This window comes from Anabrus simplex, chromosome 12, assembly GCF_040414725.1.
Source record: "Anabrus simplex isolate iqAnaSimp1 chromosome 12, ASM4041472v1, whole genome shotgun sequence".
NCBI classification, from domain to species: domain Eukaryota; kingdom Metazoa; phylum Arthropoda; class Insecta; order Orthoptera; family Tettigoniidae; genus Anabrus; species Anabrus simplex.
Genome location: NC_090276.1, coordinates 54,425,165 through 54,445,231, shown reverse-complemented (window position 1 = coordinate 54,445,231; position 20,067 = coordinate 54,425,165). Strand labels below are relative to the sequence as shown.

Here is a 20,067-nt window from a genome sequence, read left to right as displayed (position 1 = left end):
TTAACCATCCCTTCAAATAGCTTACAAAGGCCATTTTTAAGGAATATTGGCCTACAATCATCCAGAAGTTTTGGATCTTTACCTGGCTTGGGAATTGGTATCTTAATTCACTCACGCCATTGAGATGGAAAAACACCCTCATTCCATATTCTGTTGAATAGGGTGAGTATATTCTTGAGACATCTGTCTCAAGGATTTTGTCCGGTCCAGGAGCCATGTCCCTGCACGGCACGAGTGCACTCCGCAACCCCCACTCCGTGAAAAGCATGTTGTAGGGATGCGAAGTACTAGAGGCAAAAGAGAGATGGTCTGCCTCTACTTCACGCTTAATTGGAAGAAATGCACAGTCGTATCTCCCGGAGCTGGACGTATCTGCGAAATGTGACGCGATGTGGTCTGCAATGACTGACGGAATCGTAACTATATCTCCATTAATGGAGATTCCGGGGACTGAGGACACATTCTGTACTCCCGACAATACGACGGAGGTTTGTCCATACTTGTGATGGAGTATGTGCCGTCATGGAAGACGCATACTTTTCCCACGTAGCTTTCTTACTTTCTTGAATAAAAAAAACTGGGCCTTCGCGCGCAGACGTTTAAATGTGATATAACTGGCCATCGTAGGATTCCGACGATAATGCTTAAAAGCCTGTCGGCGACCATGTATGGCTGCTGCAATTTCGTCCGTCTACCATGAGACCTGTTTCCGGCGAGGAATACCCGATGAGGAAGGAATTGTTTCCTCTGCAACAGCCAAAATTCCAGTAGTAATGGAAGAAACGTGGTCGTCAACAGACTCCAGCATATCATTGGCCATCCCTGCGTGTTTGGAAAATAACCAGCGCTTGGGTACTCCAGTCTGTCTTCGATTCAAGAGAGATAGAATTATTGGGAAGTGGTCACTATCACAGAGGTCCTAGTGTACTTGCCACCGTAGCAGGGGAACTAGCGCACGGCTGCACAAAGTGACATTGAGGTGTGAGAATGTGCCATGTGCACTGCTGAAATGTGTCGGTTCCCCTGTATTAAGCACGCAAAGATCGAACAGGTTTATCAATCACTCGAGCGTTCTTCCACTAGCAAAGGAAGACTGAGAACCCTAGAGTGTGTTACAGGTGTTCACGTCTCCCAGCATGAGGAAAGGAGGAGGTAACTGAGCAATCAAATCTTGTAGTGCACACATTTCAATATCATATTCCGGTGGAATGTACACACTGCTCACCGTTGTCATTACTGGTAACGGAGTGCAAACTGCAACCGCATTTAGCCGAGTACAAAGAGGTACTTCTTCGCTGAAGATGTCGGAGCGAACTAGGGTACAAACGCCCCCAGTCGCCACGCCATCCACAGCTACTCGGTCTTTAGAGTAAAGATGAAATCCTCTCATAGTCGTTCAGGGTCCAGGTCTCAAACGAGATTCCTGAAGACAGACTATGGAGGCCGCAGAAACGGTTATCAATTGACGTATCTCAGCTAGGCGACAGTGATAACTATTGCAGTTCCACTGCAATAGTGCCATTGTGTGGATTGGTGGTGTTAAGCAATTAGGACAAGGCTTGCCCTTCTTTCGGTCAGCTACCTGCTAATTTCCACAGTCTTTTTCAGTGTCCATTTTGTCATCATCACCATCTACAATAATAATGGCTTCAGTCTCCACGGTGTCCTCAGCAGTGGGTTACTTGGAAAGTGAGCCCTCCATAAATGGTGAGCTCTCTGACTTTAAATGGTCGGCCTTCTTCCTGGGAGAACTGAATTCCCCAGCAAGGGATCAAACGTGAGGCCATCAGGGCCTCTCGTTCTTTCGCGCTGTTTCCTCATTCTTTGAAGGAGAACCGGCAGATGGTTTGCCAGTCTTGATGGAGTTGGAGAAGACTTTTTCTCCAACTTCTTAAGGGAGCGCTGGGGCTTCCCTTCCCTTCTTGACCTGTGCCTTGTAGGAAGGCTGGAAGATGGTTTTCCAGCCTATGTGAAGAAGTCATTCCCCCTGCACTTTAGGGGAGGACTTCCCAGCAGAAGGTGCCTGGGAAGTGCCCTTTCCAGACATTTTTGGCAATAAATTGCTTATTCGGAACAAATATTTCAGGTCCCCTATGGGATTCAACATCTTTATCAATAACTTGTTTACCGATGCTTTCGTCGAGATTTGTTCTTTCTTTTGTTGGTTATTGGTGCTGTGAGGAACTGTCTGTTTGCTAGTGGATGGATTCTCGTGAGCGGTTGCTACAAAACTTGTTGGTATTATCGGTACTTTCACTGCCTTCTCAGCTAAGGAGACGGAGAATTCTGGAGGGGCCATTGATTTAGCAAGCAAGTTGCTTTACGTCGCACCAACACAGATAGGTCTTATGGCGACGATGGGACACGAAAGGCCTAGGAAGGGAAAGAAGCGGCCGTGGCTTAATTAAGGTACAGCCCCAGCATTTGCCTGGTGTGAAAATGGGAAACCATGGAAAACGATCTTCAGGGCTGCCGACGGTGGGGTTCGAACCCACTATCTCCCGGATGAGAGCTAACAGCTGCGCGCTTGTAACCGCACAGCCAACTCACCCGGTACCATTGATTTAAATTTCCTCTGGGCATCTGGATAAGATCATTCATCCAGTGTCTGAATCTCTTGAATCTTCTTTTCTTCCTTGAATGTGGAACAATTCTTGGATCGAGCGGCATGTTCACCTATGCAGTTTACACACACAGGTGGTGGTGTGCATTCTACACTTTTCCACATTCCCCACAAGTTGCTGAGCTTTGGCAGAGCAGTGATGTGTGACAAAACTGTTGGCAATTGTAACAGCGCATAGGTGCTGGAATATAAGGTCGAACTGTCAGCGTATACATGAAACCTAATTCGTTCGGGCAGTGTCTGTTTAACAAGTTGTCCATTTCATGACCGTATCGATGTTTAATCAAGAAGTAAGTATAAATAACCACCTAATCGATACTTTATTAATGCCTCAGGCAAAATTGAATAAAATTAAAACTTACAGGACATGTTTCGACCACTTAGTGGTCCTCTTCAGCTGTATAAATAAAGAACTGAAAAGAAAAACATTATGACAATAAGCACAAATAAAAGTTCTTTGGAGACTCCTTTGATAAAAATGGAGGTCATCAGAATAGGTCATCTTGCCTCTCGTTCTTGTTTGGAAAAGATGTTTATTCTGCGCTGTCTAGAGGGTCTGTCTTTGAGCGCGACCTGGTGAAGTAACGATGTGATACAGTTTGACAGTTCATGGAAAGCTCTGGAGAGAAGGGAAGTAGAGTTTTATCGTCATCTAAAATAACATGTGAGGGAGGAGGGAGATTGGGCTGTGCTTCTGTGATGTCGTGTTTGATTATATCTCTTGTTCGTCTAGTCTGTTTCATGTCTACCCATTCTAAGTATTTGCTAATATTCTCATGTAAGATGTTTTTATGCTCGTTTTCGTTGAGATTCTCTTCACCGTTTTCCAATTTATCAAGAGCGATGTGGATGTTTTCCAGGTTGTTCATAAGATTACCTTTATTAATCATACAGATAATTTGAAGGTCCTGTTTTATATTGGTGAATTTGTGGTTGGACTCTTTTATATGGGATCCCATGGCAGAGAATCTTTTGTATCTTTCAGCATTGACGTGTTCTTGATATCTAATTGAGAAGTTCCTTCCAGATTGTCCCACGTAAGTTTTTTTACATTGAGCACAAGTCAGCTTATAAATACCCGATTCCTGGAATTCGTCATCTTTAAGTTTATTAGCTTATTCAAGAAACACAATACCAAGGTAACCTTCTCTACAAACAACAACACGAAACATAGATTCTTTAGTCATAATAAAGCTAATAAACTTAAAGATGACGAATTCCAGGAATCGGGTATTTATAAGCTGACTTGTGCTCAATGTAAATAAACTTACGTGGGACAATCTGGAAGGAACTTCTCAATTAGATATCAAGAACACGTCAATGCTGAAAGATACAGAAGATTCTCTGCCATGGGATCCCATATAAAAGAGTCCAACCACAAATTCACCAATATAAAACAGGACCTTCAAATTATCTGTATGATTAATAAAGGTAATCTTATGAACAACCTGGAAAACATCCACATCGCTCTTGATAAATTGGAAAACGGTGAAGAGAATCTCAACGAAAACGAGCATAAAAACATCTTACATGAGAATATTAGCAAATACTTAGAATGGGTAGACATGAAACAGACTAGACGAACAAGAGATATAATCAAACACGACATCACAGAAGCACAGCCCAATCTCCCTCCTCCCTCACATGTTATTTTAGATGACGATAAAACTCTACTTCCCTTCTCTCCAGAGCTTTCCATGAACTGTCAAACTGTATCACATCGTTACTTCACCAGGTCGCACTCAAAGACAGACCCTCTAGACAGCGCAGAATAAACATCTTTTCCAAACAAGAACGAGAGGCAAGATGACCTATTCTGATGACCTCCATTTTTATCAAAGGAGTCTCCAAAGAACTTTTATTTGTGCTTATTGTCATAATGTTTTTCTTTTCAGTTCTTTATTTATACAGCTGAAGAGGACCACTAAGTGGTCGAAACATGTCCTGTAAGTTTTAATTTTATTCAATTTTGCCTGAGGCATTAATAAAGTATCGATTAGGTGGTTATTTATACTTACTTCTTTTTCAGTGTCTGTTTGTCAAAGGTGAGCGAGTATAAAAGCACCTGCGTTGTGAAGATTGGCTCCGAATCGCCACTTGACATTCGAAACTCCTCGACGTGTAAGGCTTCGAATGAGACACCTTTTCAATACATCAAGTAAGTGATATTACATCAGACTGATCACTTACTTAATATATTGTATTGAAAATACATAACAACTCCTAACATTCTTATTAAAATCTCCATTAACAATACTACCTGTAATACTCTTACATTTTTGAATTTCTAAGGAGGGAACATATCCTGTAGCATCAAATTATTTAATATATTATTTCTCTCCTGTTTTTAGATTATTTTTGGCTTTGGTGACTTGAATAATTTATCCTTTTTTAACGACTTTATTTACTTTTAATTTGGGAGTTTGTGATGATGTCAATTTATTTCTTATATAGGACGCAGTTTTATCGATAGTTATTTTGATTTGTTTATTACACATATATATATGGTTACCGGTATGTGATTATCGAAACTCTGTTTTTTTGTAGTTTTAATAATATATTGTGAAAATTCTTGAGTGATTGAGTGTGATGTTTATGTGTTTTTTGTATAGCATGTTTGGTTTTGTTATGTCACGTATATAAAATTTTATCAGGTCTATACCGAGATTGTATAACATAACATACCTAACGCTTTACATAATTGGTGTTTTTAAAATGGAAATTTTACGTCTCTGTTTAACTTGAATTGTGATGATGATTATGATTGTTGTTTAAAGGGACCTAACATCTAGGTCATCGGTCCCTAATGGTACGAGGTGAAACGCAATGACATAATTAAAATTTTAAAATGTATCCACTGACTACAATTTAAAACAAACGATGATGACAAATTATTATGAGTATAAGGTATAAGATATATGGATCTAATTCGCAATGCCTTACTTTCTGATAAGATTATAAAAAAATACTGATTACGGTAGAATAAGGCCATTGCCCTGGAAGGCAGTATTATATATATTATTCAAATTAATATTTAAAAATATTATTATATACACAGGCTAAAACAGAGTCAACAGAATAAAACGTAGCAAACATTAATATAGATTAGTAGGAAATATAAGTTTACATACAATAAAACTGCCCACTATCCCTCATAAAATGGATGAAGAGGTCTGCTGACTGCTTGCCATCACAACTTGAATTTTAGGGTGCTCTTTATCATTTTGAAAAACACAGCCATGAGTTTACAACTAACTGCCTCGCAACCGTATGTTATCGTACTCCATCTAAATTTTATATTCTTCTGTGATTGAAAAGTGTGTACACGTAGATAAATTATTATTCAACAAATGGAAAAATTTGAAGGGTTTGAGGGCCTTTGTCATCTTTAAAATCGTAAAAAAAGTGTATTTTTACTGAATAACACTGCATCCAAACTTTAAATACTGGTAATAGCCTACTCTACGTCCAACAATACAGCTACTGAATTCCCATAGAGAATCTGCATTCCCAACTTTAAATACCAGTAATACTTTAGGTACAAACTTTAAAGACTGGCAATACTTTAGGTTCAACAACATGGCCGCTGACTTCTCACGGAGAAAAAAATGTTATGTTAATAGATGTTACCTAGACGCATAAAATCCTTACATCCGACAATATGGACGCTTATTTAGCAAAGATAAAATTGTACTTTCATAAGATACCTAAGGCAGGGCAACAATGCTGAAATATTGGTACGGAATATTGATCCATTGGCTACGGATGATGGCAACTATTAAGGGTCCCTGCCTAGCGTTATAGGTGAAACCCAGTCAAGGCAGAAGAGGAATCTTAACTTCCAATGATAGAGTGGAAGAAATTAGTGGAGTAAACCACGACAAGATAATCATTTTGGACTAACAATCCGATCTTATGGTTCGAGGTTTTGAAGGCGGAAGAGGACGCTATGTCCCAATGGCAGATAAAGAGTAAAAACTACCTTCACTCAGCAGCGTCTGTACTTCGGTGAAGCTATTGCAAAAAGTGTCCATTCTCCAGAGGAGCGGCTTCTTATTAATACCTGGCAGTAAGTATAAAATGCCTCCAACAACAGGTGGAACGAACATCGATTAGAGAATATGTCAGTCATATCAATGATTACATTCACTCGAAATTAGGATTCAAATGCCAGGGCATTCACCAGAAGAGATGTTAGGAAATGTGCGAGGTCTACCCGCCTTTGGACAGGGCAGGCTAAGGAAGCCAGTCCACCTTAGAATTATAACCATTAATATTTGGACGATGACAGGAAAGAGTTGAGAATTAGCCGAAGCCCTGGAAATCCGCCGAGTTGACATCGCATGTATCCGAGAGACCAAACGGAAAGGAGCGAAAGCTCTAAAGATTGGTGAGGGATACAAGCTGTACTATAATGGTGGGAACAACACTCGGAACAGCACTGAAATTGTGATGAGTGAAAAGTTTCGGGATGCTCTTGCTGAAGTGCACGAAGTATCAGATTGACTCATGTCTATCAAAATACAGTCTGGCGCAACACCACTCCAAATCATCACGTGCTACGCTCGTAAACTGAATGCCCTGATGACAATAAGGATGCATTTTGGAAAAAACTGAATAACTATTAATGAACCGTTGGCCCTGAAGAACATCCGCTAATAGGGGGTGACCTCAATGGTTTTTAATGGATCGGTGAGAGATGGCTAAAGCCAATGTCAGAGTGAAAATGGATTTGGTACCCGCAACGACGATGGGAATCAGATTTTGGACTGTGCTGAAGCGCACGGGCTGGTGGTGACCAAGATGTTCTTCAAGCAGAGGCCCACACATCTCATCATATACACCAGTGGTGGGCACAAAACTCAGATTGATTATCTCCTCATGAAACGATGCGACCTTAAGTTGATATAGAAGTGATCCCATCAGAATCAATCGCTTCTCAGCACTATCTCCTCATTATGGTCATCCGGTTGGATATTCAAGGTCGAAAGTGACCTAGAATCACATGAATTGAATGGATAAAATGGTGGAGTTTATACGGAACGCAATTATCAATTTGTGGGTGCCCTTGGTCCCACCAATTGGACATCGACTAGGCAGTATCAGCTATGTGGAACAAATTTGTCGGCCAAGTCCACTCTGCAGCGACTGACGTTCTTGGAAAGACAAAATCAGGGATACGAGTCATCGATAAGCAAGTCTGGTGGTGGAATGAGGAAGTGGAAATGGCTGTGATGATGAAGAAGAATGCACTAAAAGTGTGGCTCCAATCTCACACCAATGAAGATCTTCAAGATTACAAGGTACATCAATCAGTTGCCAAACAAGCAGTTGTGACAGCCAAGGCTGCTTACTACAATCATGTGTATGACGAACTGGGCATGCCTGGAGGAGAAAATAAGGTATACTGCCTAGCTAAGGCACATTGTCAAGTCACTCAAGATATCAGCCAGGTGAAACACACAAAGGACAAAGACCACCGACTTCTCCGAGACCCACCCACTATTCTTCATCAATGGAGCAATTACCGGTACTACTCAGAGATCAGTAATGAGGAATTCGACCACCCTCCAATCCAGAGTGCCATCCAATATCTGGACATGTGCTGCCAGTCACCATAAAGGAGGTACAAGAAGCAATGATGAAGATTAAAATGGGAAGACTACTACAGTAAAAGTGTGGAAGATCCATGGTCGTCAGATTCTCACTGCCCTCTTCAACCAAATTATTGATGATGTTACAGACCCGGAAGTTTGGACAATTAGTAGCACTGTGCCAGTTTGGAAGGGCAACGACGGCGTCACTGAATGCTCACAATAATGCCCAATCTGGCTTTCATGTCACGGCATGAAGATATTTGAACGGGTTATTGGTTTTGTCAAAGTGTTTGGAATGACAAATGCCATTCACGCTGCTCAGTTGCTTTCGGAGAGACATTGTGAGAAGTCCATACCTGTTCGCATGGCAGTCCTCGATCTGGAAGAGCCTTTGATCGTGTCCCTCATGAGGGATGCCAAACCGATGGAACCATCAGCATCAGTGGAGAAGAACTGAAGAAAGTGGAAAACATCAAGCACCGGTACCTCAGCTCCCTTATATGCAGTCACGGCAGCAGTGTTCCGGATGCTCATGCACTAATAAACACCACTTGGATGAAGTGGCGCCAAGTGATCGGGATCCTGTGTGAACGACGGATGAGATGCCCCTGCGTCTTGAGTAGAAGATCTACAGAACTGTAGTGCACCCAGTCGCCCTCTACGAGTCACAATGTTGGCCACCAACAGCAAAGCATGAGAAGGTTCTGCATGTGATGGAAATGTGAATGCTCCGGTGGTGTCTTGGACTAACGTGATTTAACCATGCCATGAACAATGAAGTGCGATGAAGAATGGGAGTTTTAACAATTGGGGCGGAACTGCGGGAAGCCAGGTTCAGATTGTATGGACACGTGGTATGCAGCAATGATGACTCAGTGGCAATGACAGCCTTGTGCACTGATCCTGGTGGACAAAGACCAAGTGGTAGACCCAAGAAGCGGTGGATGGAATGAACTAGGGAAGACAAGAAATATGTGGGCGTTACCCATTAGGATGCCTTGGAAAGGACCAAATGGAGATGGATGTGCTGGCAAGCGGACCCCACCACAGAACGGGAACAAAGCTAGGAAGTAGAAGAAGAAGATCATCCATTTTTAGATTTTAATTTTGAAGATGTCTACCACAATATTAAGTAGCTGAAGATGACCCAACAAGGGTCAAAACACTTACTACTTATAAAATATGACTATAATTTCCATTTATAATCAAAGGATAGTCTAGATGTATTGAAAAGGTGGACCAATTTATTTTAAAGAAAGATTTTAAAATTTCAAAAAAAGAAAGATTGACAATGTTAGTGCAATATACATTGGCCTGTGACAAACACGAAAGAAAAATTTGAGCTACTGAATTACTTTTTTTCTTGCTGTGCAGACAGTATGCGCCAAGGCCATAGAAAAGAACCTCTCAAAGGGAGTATGGCACTACTAAAGGAGCCACTGTTTGTGATAGAGATCGGCCTGGACACTGAACAAAATGACTTGCCTTTATTCGTGTGGGGTATATAATGTCTGGCTGCGAGAACAAAATGATGGAGTCCTCATGTCTGTTTCAAACTCTGCGCTTTTCACTGAATGTGATAACTCTGTGGCCACGTATCATGCAAGCTCTATTGGGGACAACATGAATATTGCCTTCATGACAGCTGATCACAACTGACCAATAGTAGCAAACAGTCTCATTTTGTATTTTCAGGATGTTCGGTTTTAATTCTTCTATATAATAATAAATTTTGGGGCAGGTTGGTAGGTCCCTGGAATACACTGAGGAAGGATCTCACCTCTCTGCCACTTCAGGTAAAACAAAACATTTTTCTGTGATTCCAACATGCAAACAGCTTATCAAAGTACCACCAAGATATGTTCACTGCCAGTGCTGGAGACCCACCAGCTCTACCCTAGAAATATAATAATAATGTTATAGGTTTTACACCTCACTAACTACTTTTGCGGTTTCTGACAACGCTGAGGTGCCAGAAGTTAGTCCCGTGGGAGTTCTTTCATGTGCCTGTAAATTTACCAACATGGAGCTAACATATTTGAGCCCATTCAAATACCACCAGACTGAGCCAGGATCAAACCTGCTAACTTGGGTTCAGAAAGCCAGCACCTTAACCGTCTGAGCCATTCAGCCCAGCTCAAATATATTTACTTTTATGTGAAAATCGCTCAATATTTTCTTATCACCCACATCTACAGTCTCTGCTGTATGTAAAGTGCTCAGACCAGAGGCTGGTTTGATCCTCAACAGTTCCACCATCAGCTGTCATAGATGGCCTAGGTGTCACTAAAGAGGCGTAGTAGGGAAATGAGGAGCGAGGTAGTTTCCCCGTTGCTTTCCATACTGAACCAGAAGTTACACATCAGTCTGACAAGCCCACTAAAATCAATGCACAAACTAAACCTATGGCATTATCAGCATTGCTCATACCTCGGTCACTTACTGCCATTGGCTGAAATCTATTAAATATGGTATCACTGCCAAAGTTCAACACAGGTAGGCCCCTAGATGTAGTTTCCAACCACCACCACATCCTAAACAATGTACGACTTAAGAGTACAAACTCTCTTCAAAAGAGCATCTTTGTTGTGTTTGACCAATGGGTTTTGTCACTAACCAGGACATACACAGACCAGTAATAAAAAAGTGCTCTGTAACAGCTGGTATCATAGTGTACATAACTAAAGTTCTAGCAACAACAGGATATCGGCCTCCATGCCTCTGCCGATCGCCCGAACAGTACTATTCCCCTAGAACTACCCTTTTAAACATGCCCGATCCTACAAGATTTAATGAGGAAAAAGCCCATGTCAATTTCACAAGATTCATATCTATAGGGACATAGGCTTCTACCACATACCCCAGGAATTGCAGGGTTCCAGGCAATGAATGATATGTACAGCACCTCTTCCAAATATCAATTAATAAAATCATTATATGAATATCATTATATGAGAAAGTAACATCAGATACTACATATGGCCGTCAATGTCTGGGTAGACATTGTAATCAGACAGCAAATAAAACTCAAGAAATTCAGAGTAACATTTTCCAGAAAGGCTTTGTGCTTGTCAAAGCTCACTTCATCCCTCTTACTACACATTCTCGCAAGGGAGCATTATTAGATAAAATAACTTTGGCATAAGAGCATACTATCAACCACAAACACCTTAAAGTCTACCCTGATCCAATTCTTCACTGAACCCCTCAACAAGAACAACTAGTAAAACATGCAGAAGTCAGCAGTAGCTCCCATATCACTGTGCCATGATATCACAGGCTAGAAGCAAGCAACTTACGATATGAGGGAAGCGACGAACACATTTCATCAATCTGGTCCAATTGTGTGTGAAATGACAGGGGGAGGGACTGTATGAAAGATCAGCCGTGATCTGCAAATATCAGGTAACTTGTAGGTTTGATGACAGACAAGAATTAAAATAATAAACTATGATTTGAATGCTCTATTTACATTTATGACATCATCAAAATATTTCCCCAAATTGCTTAAAACATGCGATTTAAAGAGGAAAAATTCTTAAGCAATGACAAACTCGTACGTCTCGGTTTAAGAAAGAACTCCATATAAAGAAAAATCAGTAAACTTACCGAAGTTCTTTACCTTCCTGTATCTCAGTGACATAGTGGCTGCTAATATCATCAAATAACGTTGGTAAAGCCCTCGGTTTTAAAACTGGAGATCCAGTTCTATCCAAATTGGATTCTTCGAAATGACGTTCACATAAATACTCTGTTAAATGCACTTCTGATGCAGCTTTCCCCAACAAATCTTGTCTCCCGCTCCGTATAGCCCACTCTTTACATCTAGAATGTCAAAAGAAACGCAATTAATGCTATATTTAGCAACAAAATTAAAACAAAACAAATCCATAACCTAAAATATTCTATCAAGTGAGGGAATACAAATCCGCCCTCGTACCTTTCTTCTTCTTCCGGAAATGCAAAGTACATTAACTCACAGTTTTCATCAGGTCCTTCGTGGGTTTTACATGTCTTAGCAGCACATGTAATAGACATTTTCACTAACAAAACTAAAATTCAAAACAAATAACATACAATACACATTAACTTGTCTCCATGTTGGGCAACTTCACGTTTCAACAATCTATCTTTCCTGTCTTTGAGAATCTTCGCTTGAGATCTTGGCGAAATGGTGAGCCTTTCTTCAGTTCCTCTTTGCAATCAATTGTCAAATGTTACAGCAAAGATTCCGTGGTAATTTTAAACTTAACGCAATCTCTTCCCTCAAAAAGTAGCACACGCAATAATATGAAACGAACAAACATTAACAACACAGAAAATATTACGTAAAATAAGGCAGCGCGTTACTAAGGAACGGAGATTTCATGCTGTTTACTCGAGTAGGATCTGATTAGGTAGGACGAATAGAAATACAGTATACGACGGACTTGGGCTTGTTTATATATTCCTTCACTATGTGACGCTAGTGTAGCTGCTTTGGCATCAGCTGGCTATGGATATGTCTCTCCAAAAAAAAAAAAAAAAAAAAAAAAAAAGGAATTTGATGAGTCTTAATTAGGAATTTCCCGTAAAAATTAATTAAATCAGTGTATTCATTATCATGATATTTCAGGATTGCCAAATCTGTTTACTGACCGATCACCGTGTTTATCTGCGATATGTGTTCGATATAAAATGGGATAAAGTGCCCTTGGTTTGAAAGAAATCTGTGATATACACAGATGAAATATTTTGCAGTTAGTAATGACTTAATATATCAACAAACGTGTACTTTTCTAGATGAGCTAAGTGATCTTTGAGTAATTCACTACGAAACTGAACGCATATCAAACTCAGTTGAATTACGGCTTATAAATTTTAAAAAGAAAATGTCAATTGTTTCATGGACATGCTATGCAATATATCGTAATAAACTCCTTAACCTCTAAAAGCTGTTACATTGTTGTTATAAATATTAAATAAAACATTCATGTGTAATTCCTACAATATTATTTAATTCATATATTAATATCCTCAGTCATGAATCTTACAAGCAATTCAAACCAACAGTCAGTTAACAGGACACTTCAGGCATTTTTCGGGAGTTTATTTGAAGCCGTACAACGTTGCATTTCTTTCATTACTTATTTCTTTCGGATGCATATATCAGCATCTTAGGTACTGGAAAAATACTTTTGGAACAAAGTCCGAGCATGTACATTACAGCAAGCTAGTCCATGAAAAACAGTAATTATAGGAAAACTATCCAGGTATTCTTGAAATATTTCTCATCATAATGCACTTAGTCCACTAAATTTTCTCACCAAATCCTCTATATACGTAAAGGGGAAAGATGGATGATTTGATATATTACTGTGGACTTGTTAGGGCTGAAAACGGGCAGCATTTTGCCGCCTCTAGATAGTTTTGAAAGGAACCGATTCATTCCGCACAGTTAGCCACAGTGTTTGCATTTTTAAAAATATTTCCACAGAAGTGTTGAATTGCATCTATTTTTTGAATTGCCGAAAGAATGTTCTTTATTCTCCTTGCCAAATGGATAACGGTGGCTCGTCAAAGATAAGCTTGCTGCGAATTTCTTCCTGAGCTGTACTAATGATTTTGAAATCTTATGAGGGTAAAAAGTATTTTTTTTTTTAATTTGAATGTTTAACGTAAGTGGATTTGAAGCACGAGACAAGCAAGTTGTAGGTATATATGCACGCGGTAGTAGTTTCAAACATCCCCCTCCTCAGACACTTACTTTGCTTCTGCTTGTAGATAACACGTATTTATAGATGATAAAACTTCTTTTCACCTCCACAGAAAAAAATTGGACAACATTTGTAATCACTCGGAATTAGAGTACCGTAGAGATGCAAATTTCACAACATTCGGATCATTCTGAACACTAACTTCAAGCTCGTGTTTGTCAAAACCATGAAACTTTTCTCTCGACGAAGTGAACATATTCCATTGCTTTTTTTTTTTCGAGGCCTTGCTATTCCAAGCTTTTAATGACAAGAATGTGCTGCTTGTAACCACGGACAAAAAGTAGTTCTATCTGCAAATCAGGTATCCTCTTTGATAACAGAAGTTGTGGCATCTTGGAAATTGCACCTGTATCGGCTCGATCCAGAGAAAGAATAAACTTGTTAATTTTGTAGAAACTTCCACCCAAGCAAATCGCACAATGTACCTACGTTTCCCAGCAAGTTATGACCGCGAATTTTGGAAGGGGCACGCCTGAGGTTTCACTGCATTCAACAGTACGACTCGAGGCTTTCGGCAGAATTTTATTCAGACCAGAGATGAACTTAATTTCAATGTTGTCTTCATTCATTAATGGATTCACAAATACTGTGAACGGCATGAGCCAAATAAGTTACATTATTTAACTTGGAAAACGAAAGTTTGAATGCTGAACTGCCGAAAGCATGTACCAGTTCGCGATCACCAGAATAACGTTTTCGAGCAGGGTGCCACCCTGTAAACAAATAAATGTAAATGAGTGCACTACTGTACTGGCACTGTCTTCTTGCAACTAATACGTCTTCAATAAAATGAGCTTAACTTGCTCACCTGACAAAGAAAAAAAACAAAACACTCAAAATACATCGATCACTTCAGTCTCTGGTTTCATCTAGTATGATTCAATGGATGTAACCTAGAAGAATCTTCCGGCCATGAAAGGCCATCCCGTTGCGAGCGTGTGTGAAAGAAGGCATGTATGAAAAAACATCACGCACGGATGACCACGTGCAATCACGGTGAGCGTAACATTTGGAAGTTACATGAATTTTGGAGCATTGCAATTTTTTGATTAGCAGTGATTTTTTAAAGTATTCCACGAAACGGAGAATGAAATGAGAAAGATAGGCCTTATGGCGACGATGGGATAGGAAAGGCCTACGAATGAGAGGGAATCGGCATTTGCCTGGTGTGAAAATGAGAAACCATGGAAAACCATATTCAGGGCTGCCGACAGTGGGGTTCGAAACCACCATCACCCTGATGCAAACTCACATCTGCGCACCCGTAACGGGACGGCCAACTCGCCCAGTGAAATGAGAAAGAGAGACCTGACGTTAGCACTCTTTGGCGAAAGAAGAGAGAAACGACGAACAGTTTGGATCAAAGTGAGGAGCAGACCCGTTGAAGTCCCTACGGCAAGTGAAAAGAATTTTCCCGGCGCTCATTTGAAGCATTTATCGCTCAGAGAGGGCCAAAGAGAAATGAAATGTCTGTGAAAGCCCAGCCCGAAGGCTAATGAGTTCATGCGCCCTCCATACAGGAAAACTGACTGCGATGCGATTGCGTCACTCACACGAGCAGTTCGTCTTCGTCAGATATTTAGTGTACGTGTGCTTAAATTCCGTGAGGCGGCTGGTGCAGAAAATCAGTTGTGTGCTATAACCACCCTCACTCCAAAAATTAAAAATATTTAGAAACATACCGGTATGTGGTTATCAAGAGGCTCTCCACTTAGTTTTCCACACTGAACAAACACGCAAACAACCCCAACACATATGCATATTCCTCATAAAAAACTATAAAACTATATAATTAAACACACAATAACACATGCAATGGCAAAATATTCACGAATTCAAATACTTGGTGTGAGCGCGCAAAAACAGAACTTCCCAATGCCACCAACATCATTGAAATAAAACCAGCAACGGCGTAATGCAAAATTACATGTTACGTTTTTATAGTGACATTTATAAACTATATATTTTAATTAAAGAAAATCACAATATCATATCCTTATTTTGACAACATTAAAAGTATAATTTTTATAATTAATCGATTTACAAATGTGGCTATGGAATAGGCAAGTTGGTAGTATTCTATCCTCTTTGGTATTAAAAGACCTGGCGGGAACAGCTCTACAGTATTTTGTTTTCCCCGATTGCTTTGAGCGATCCGCTCTTAAATACTACCGCTGAGACAAGAGGGTGCCTTCTCATATCGGTCGTAATGCAAGTATGACTAGTACTAGTGCTGCCTCTGTGTGGTCGAAGGAAGAATCGCTGTGAAGTGATGTCTTGGCTGTTGTTTCCACAGCCTATCGGAACACATTCTCTTTGTATCGGAAAAGTCGGGCACGCATGCGCAAAAGGCAGAGATCCTGGTTTCCGGCTAAAACGTAAGAAATTCTCGCTGAGCTGTGGTCGCACAGTACCCGGCGTGGAGCGCACCAGTAATTACCTGGTTGTGAGGGGAATTGAATAATTTCCTATTCTTTGGCTGGCGTCTTTTTCAATGCACTGTATTTGATTGTAGATAATATTTTTAAACTAATTTATTTTTCCAACAGGCAATGTGCAGCAGCACTTCAGCACATAACGTACGGTCACCACTGCGTAAATTGCGATAGTAATCACTGTGTCAGTGTTGCTTTTACAATTGACTTTATGTCGCACCGACACAGATGGTGACGATGGGAAATGAAGGGGCTTGGAGTTGGAAGAAAGCGGTCGTGGAATTAATTAAGGTACAGCCCCAGCTTTTGCCTGCCGTGAAAATGGGAAAAAATAGAAACATATTTGCAGGGTTGCTGACAATGTGGTTTGAGCCCACCACCTGCCGAATGCAAGCTCACAGCTGCGCACCCTTAACCTCATGACCAATTTGCTCGGTAGACACTGTTGTTGTTCAAATTACTACCATACCTCGGAGCAAACAGCAGAAACTGGAAAATCAAAACACATCCTGGTGTAGGGGACATTTGTAGTGGTTAAATCTACTGCAGACTATCACGAGTAAATGGACAGCAATAGATTCACTGTGTGGTGTAAGGAACAATCTGGTTAAGTTATATGTACAACTGAAAACAATTGTTCGTGTATCATAGGCAAGGATATGTCTTCAAGTATAAAAATGTGTATACAGCTCATGAATCATAGGCTAGGCTATTTTCTGAATAATCCCTGGTGTATTCAGTCATTCAGGAAAGTTATGGTTATATGTATATTACCAAAAATAAGTTAGGTTAAGGTTAAACCATGTTTATCACTTATAGTTAAGAGTGTGCATTTTCCAAATTATTCAGGTAAACCCTGGGTGATGTTTGTTTTAATGTAATTGATCTCATGAAATTTTATGTACCAAGACGTTTGGAGAAATATATTTGTAGGTTATGTATCCATAGTGACAAACTTATTTCAAGACAATTCTAGAAAAGGAACTTACAAGGACTTATATCATTAGAGAACCTTCCATGTATCTTGCAGTAATACTATACTTGGGCCCACGCGAGTTGAAGTTTGACATTTGCGCGGCGAAAGCAGTAACTACGAAGTATGTGGATCTCTGTTGTCGTTGCCATAGCAACAGACCATCTTCGAGCTGCGTTAGTCAACTTTTGCTCGGTGGTGGCACTAAAGATCAGACTTCAACTCTCGTGGGCCCTACTATAAGTAACTGTTCAGTTCTATCCAGAGTCAAATACTAAATGATTTTGAATTATATAATAACGCCATACTTCTATTTAATTATAATACAAGCGTTGTCATAGTTGCCTCCATCTGCGGCATATCACTCTTTCATACAGGCTGAAAATTTAAACAAATACAGAGGCCTAATGTAATTCAATAAACTTTGACCTATTCCTAATCTCGTGCTTGCAAGTCCAGCATTTAAGACAGAACACGCCATTACCGATAATCATAAAATTTCATGACCACTAAAGTGATTCCCCAACAAATCCATATGTTAAATAGTGAATATAACTGTACAACTAGCCACTGATTAACCTGCTAAAAAATCTAAACGTAGCAAAGAAAATAATACTGTAAATAATTACGTAAATTAGCAACAATTAACACAGCTAAAACAGTACTATTCCCAATAATATCACAAAAGCGACTGAGAGCAAGCCAACCCACGTGGCGATAAAATCCTTAAATGTGGCATCTCTGTTATCGTTGCCATAGCAACAGACCATTTTCGAGCTGCGTTAGTCAACTTTTGCTCGGTGGTGGCACTAAACGTCAGACTTCAACTCTCGTGGGCCCTACTATAAGTAACTGTTCAGTTCTATCTAGAGTCAAATACTAAATGATTTTGAATTATATAATAACGCCATACTTCTATTTAATTATAATACAAGCGTAATTATTGTTGCTTTAGTGAAAATTTTATTGTTTAGTTCTGTTGTTACTGCAAATAATTTGGTACACTGTTAACTTTTACGCCTCTATGGAAATTCGCTAAGAGAGCATAAAAAATGAAGATTTTTTTAGCTATGTTTTTAGGTTATGATGTTTACCCCCACTCCTACACCCCTTAAACTCGGGTATTTTTGTTGTTTATAAATGCTTGTGCTCCCACTTTTAATTCGCAATCGCCGCTACTGTAGCTTCCGCACACAGGCAAGGTCGTTTGGATAACTGGCTGGAAGATAGCGAAACTGCCAGCTGGGTGACTGCCCTAAATGTAGATCAGGATTGATTGACTGATTGATTGACTGATTGATTGATTGATTGATTGATTGATTGATTGATTGATTGATTGATTGATTGATTGATTGATTGATTGATTATCTTAACTCACCGAACACACAATTGTAATCTGCCCTTGATTTATGAACTGCATGAAAACTACCTCGGTGACATTATGCAATTACTTACGCAGGGACAATACGTCGTTCATTACATTATTAAAGTAATTCACGAAAAAATACTTGAAACTACTGCCTCAGAGTGATGAATCAGCAGTATCAGGTACACACGGTGATGTTAGAGAAACTGCAAGGAAAAACCACATTGTAATGGTTCTTATTCCCTCAAATTCCCTCAAATATCTTGATTTTAATTTTATCTTTAGGAAACAGTCACAAAATTTTCAGCAGAAATGGAACTCACAGTTGACCAACATCTGAAAAAATTGAAGCAACACTGTTTTTCCGAGCCTACACTAGTTTTTAAGACTAATTGAGAACATGTTTACATCAGATGATTATGTATAACTTTGCGTGGAGTAATTTCTAGCAAATACATGTTGCCAAAGAAAATCTATTTAATTACTTTGCTGTACAAATTTTGTATTTACAACTCAGATAGTTATTACATACATGTCACTAGGACAATACAGTCTCTAACTGCGCTGCGTGGAGGCAAAGGTTATATTCTCCTCGTAGAATTGCCATGAGACAGAATGATAGGACACATATTAAGATACACAGGATACACACAGCGAATAAGGCTAGCGTTCTCGCAGGCTGTATATATGAATGAGTATGACCCACGTTTGCGGGATCATCGTGTGTGGGCCCTCAAAAGCGTGCACACGGAGATGAAAATTCCCTCACGGTACATGAGATAATTATTCATTAATTCGTTGAGATTACAACTATAGTCATGTGACATATCATAATTTGCAGAAAAATATGCTCTTGAACTATTATATCCAAATCCCTATATTAATCTTGTGGGTGGAGATATCGAATAAGTTTGTTTCCCTCCAAGTTAAGCTTCCCGCGGTTTCTCATGGAGTTGCTCGCGTCCCACGCTATAAGCTAAGTGGTTCGCTTGGGTTAATAAATTTTAATGTTCATGATGGGAACTTCATCTCGGGTCTGACGCTAAGCTCTCTTGGAAAGCGCGCCATGTTAGGTACTATTGCACAATTAAATACAATCTAATGTCCATTCTTTGTGGTCTCATCTGCATACCATAATTATCAGCATATCATCGTTCCTTGACCATGAACAGAATGGTTCAATATACATGTAAATTGATGAGAGATGAATTGCAGAGGGGTGTGGGGTGGGTTGGTGTTGTTATCGTAGTTCAGCTATTTTGATACCCCGAAGGTTGCGGATCGGCAGTGAATTTTTATGTAGCCGTGTTATTAATA

General features: G+C 39.9%; 1 protein-coding gene across 2 annotated transcripts in view; it reads right to left on the bottom strand.

Annotated features, from left to right (window-relative positions):
• Positions 1-12,482, bottom strand: part of LOC136884295 (zinc finger protein 271) — a 54,085-nt gene extending 41,603 nt beyond the window's left edge. Inside the window, exons 1-2 of one of the 2 annotated variants that reach the window (XM_067156364.2) lie at positions 12,161-12,482; positions 11,830-12,045 (exon numbers count right to left, since the gene is read on the bottom strand). In XM_067156364.2, the coding sequence (XP_067012465.2) occupies positions 11,830-12,045; positions 12,161-12,258 (314 nt within the window). In that variant the 5' untranslated portion in view covers positions 12,259-12,482. Of the gene's footprint in view, positions 1-11,519; positions 11,614-11,829; positions 12,046-12,160 lie in introns of those variants that run through there. The other variant, XM_067156365.2, reaches the window with a different exon arrangement.
• Positions 12,483-20,067: the final 7,585 nt, after the last annotated feature.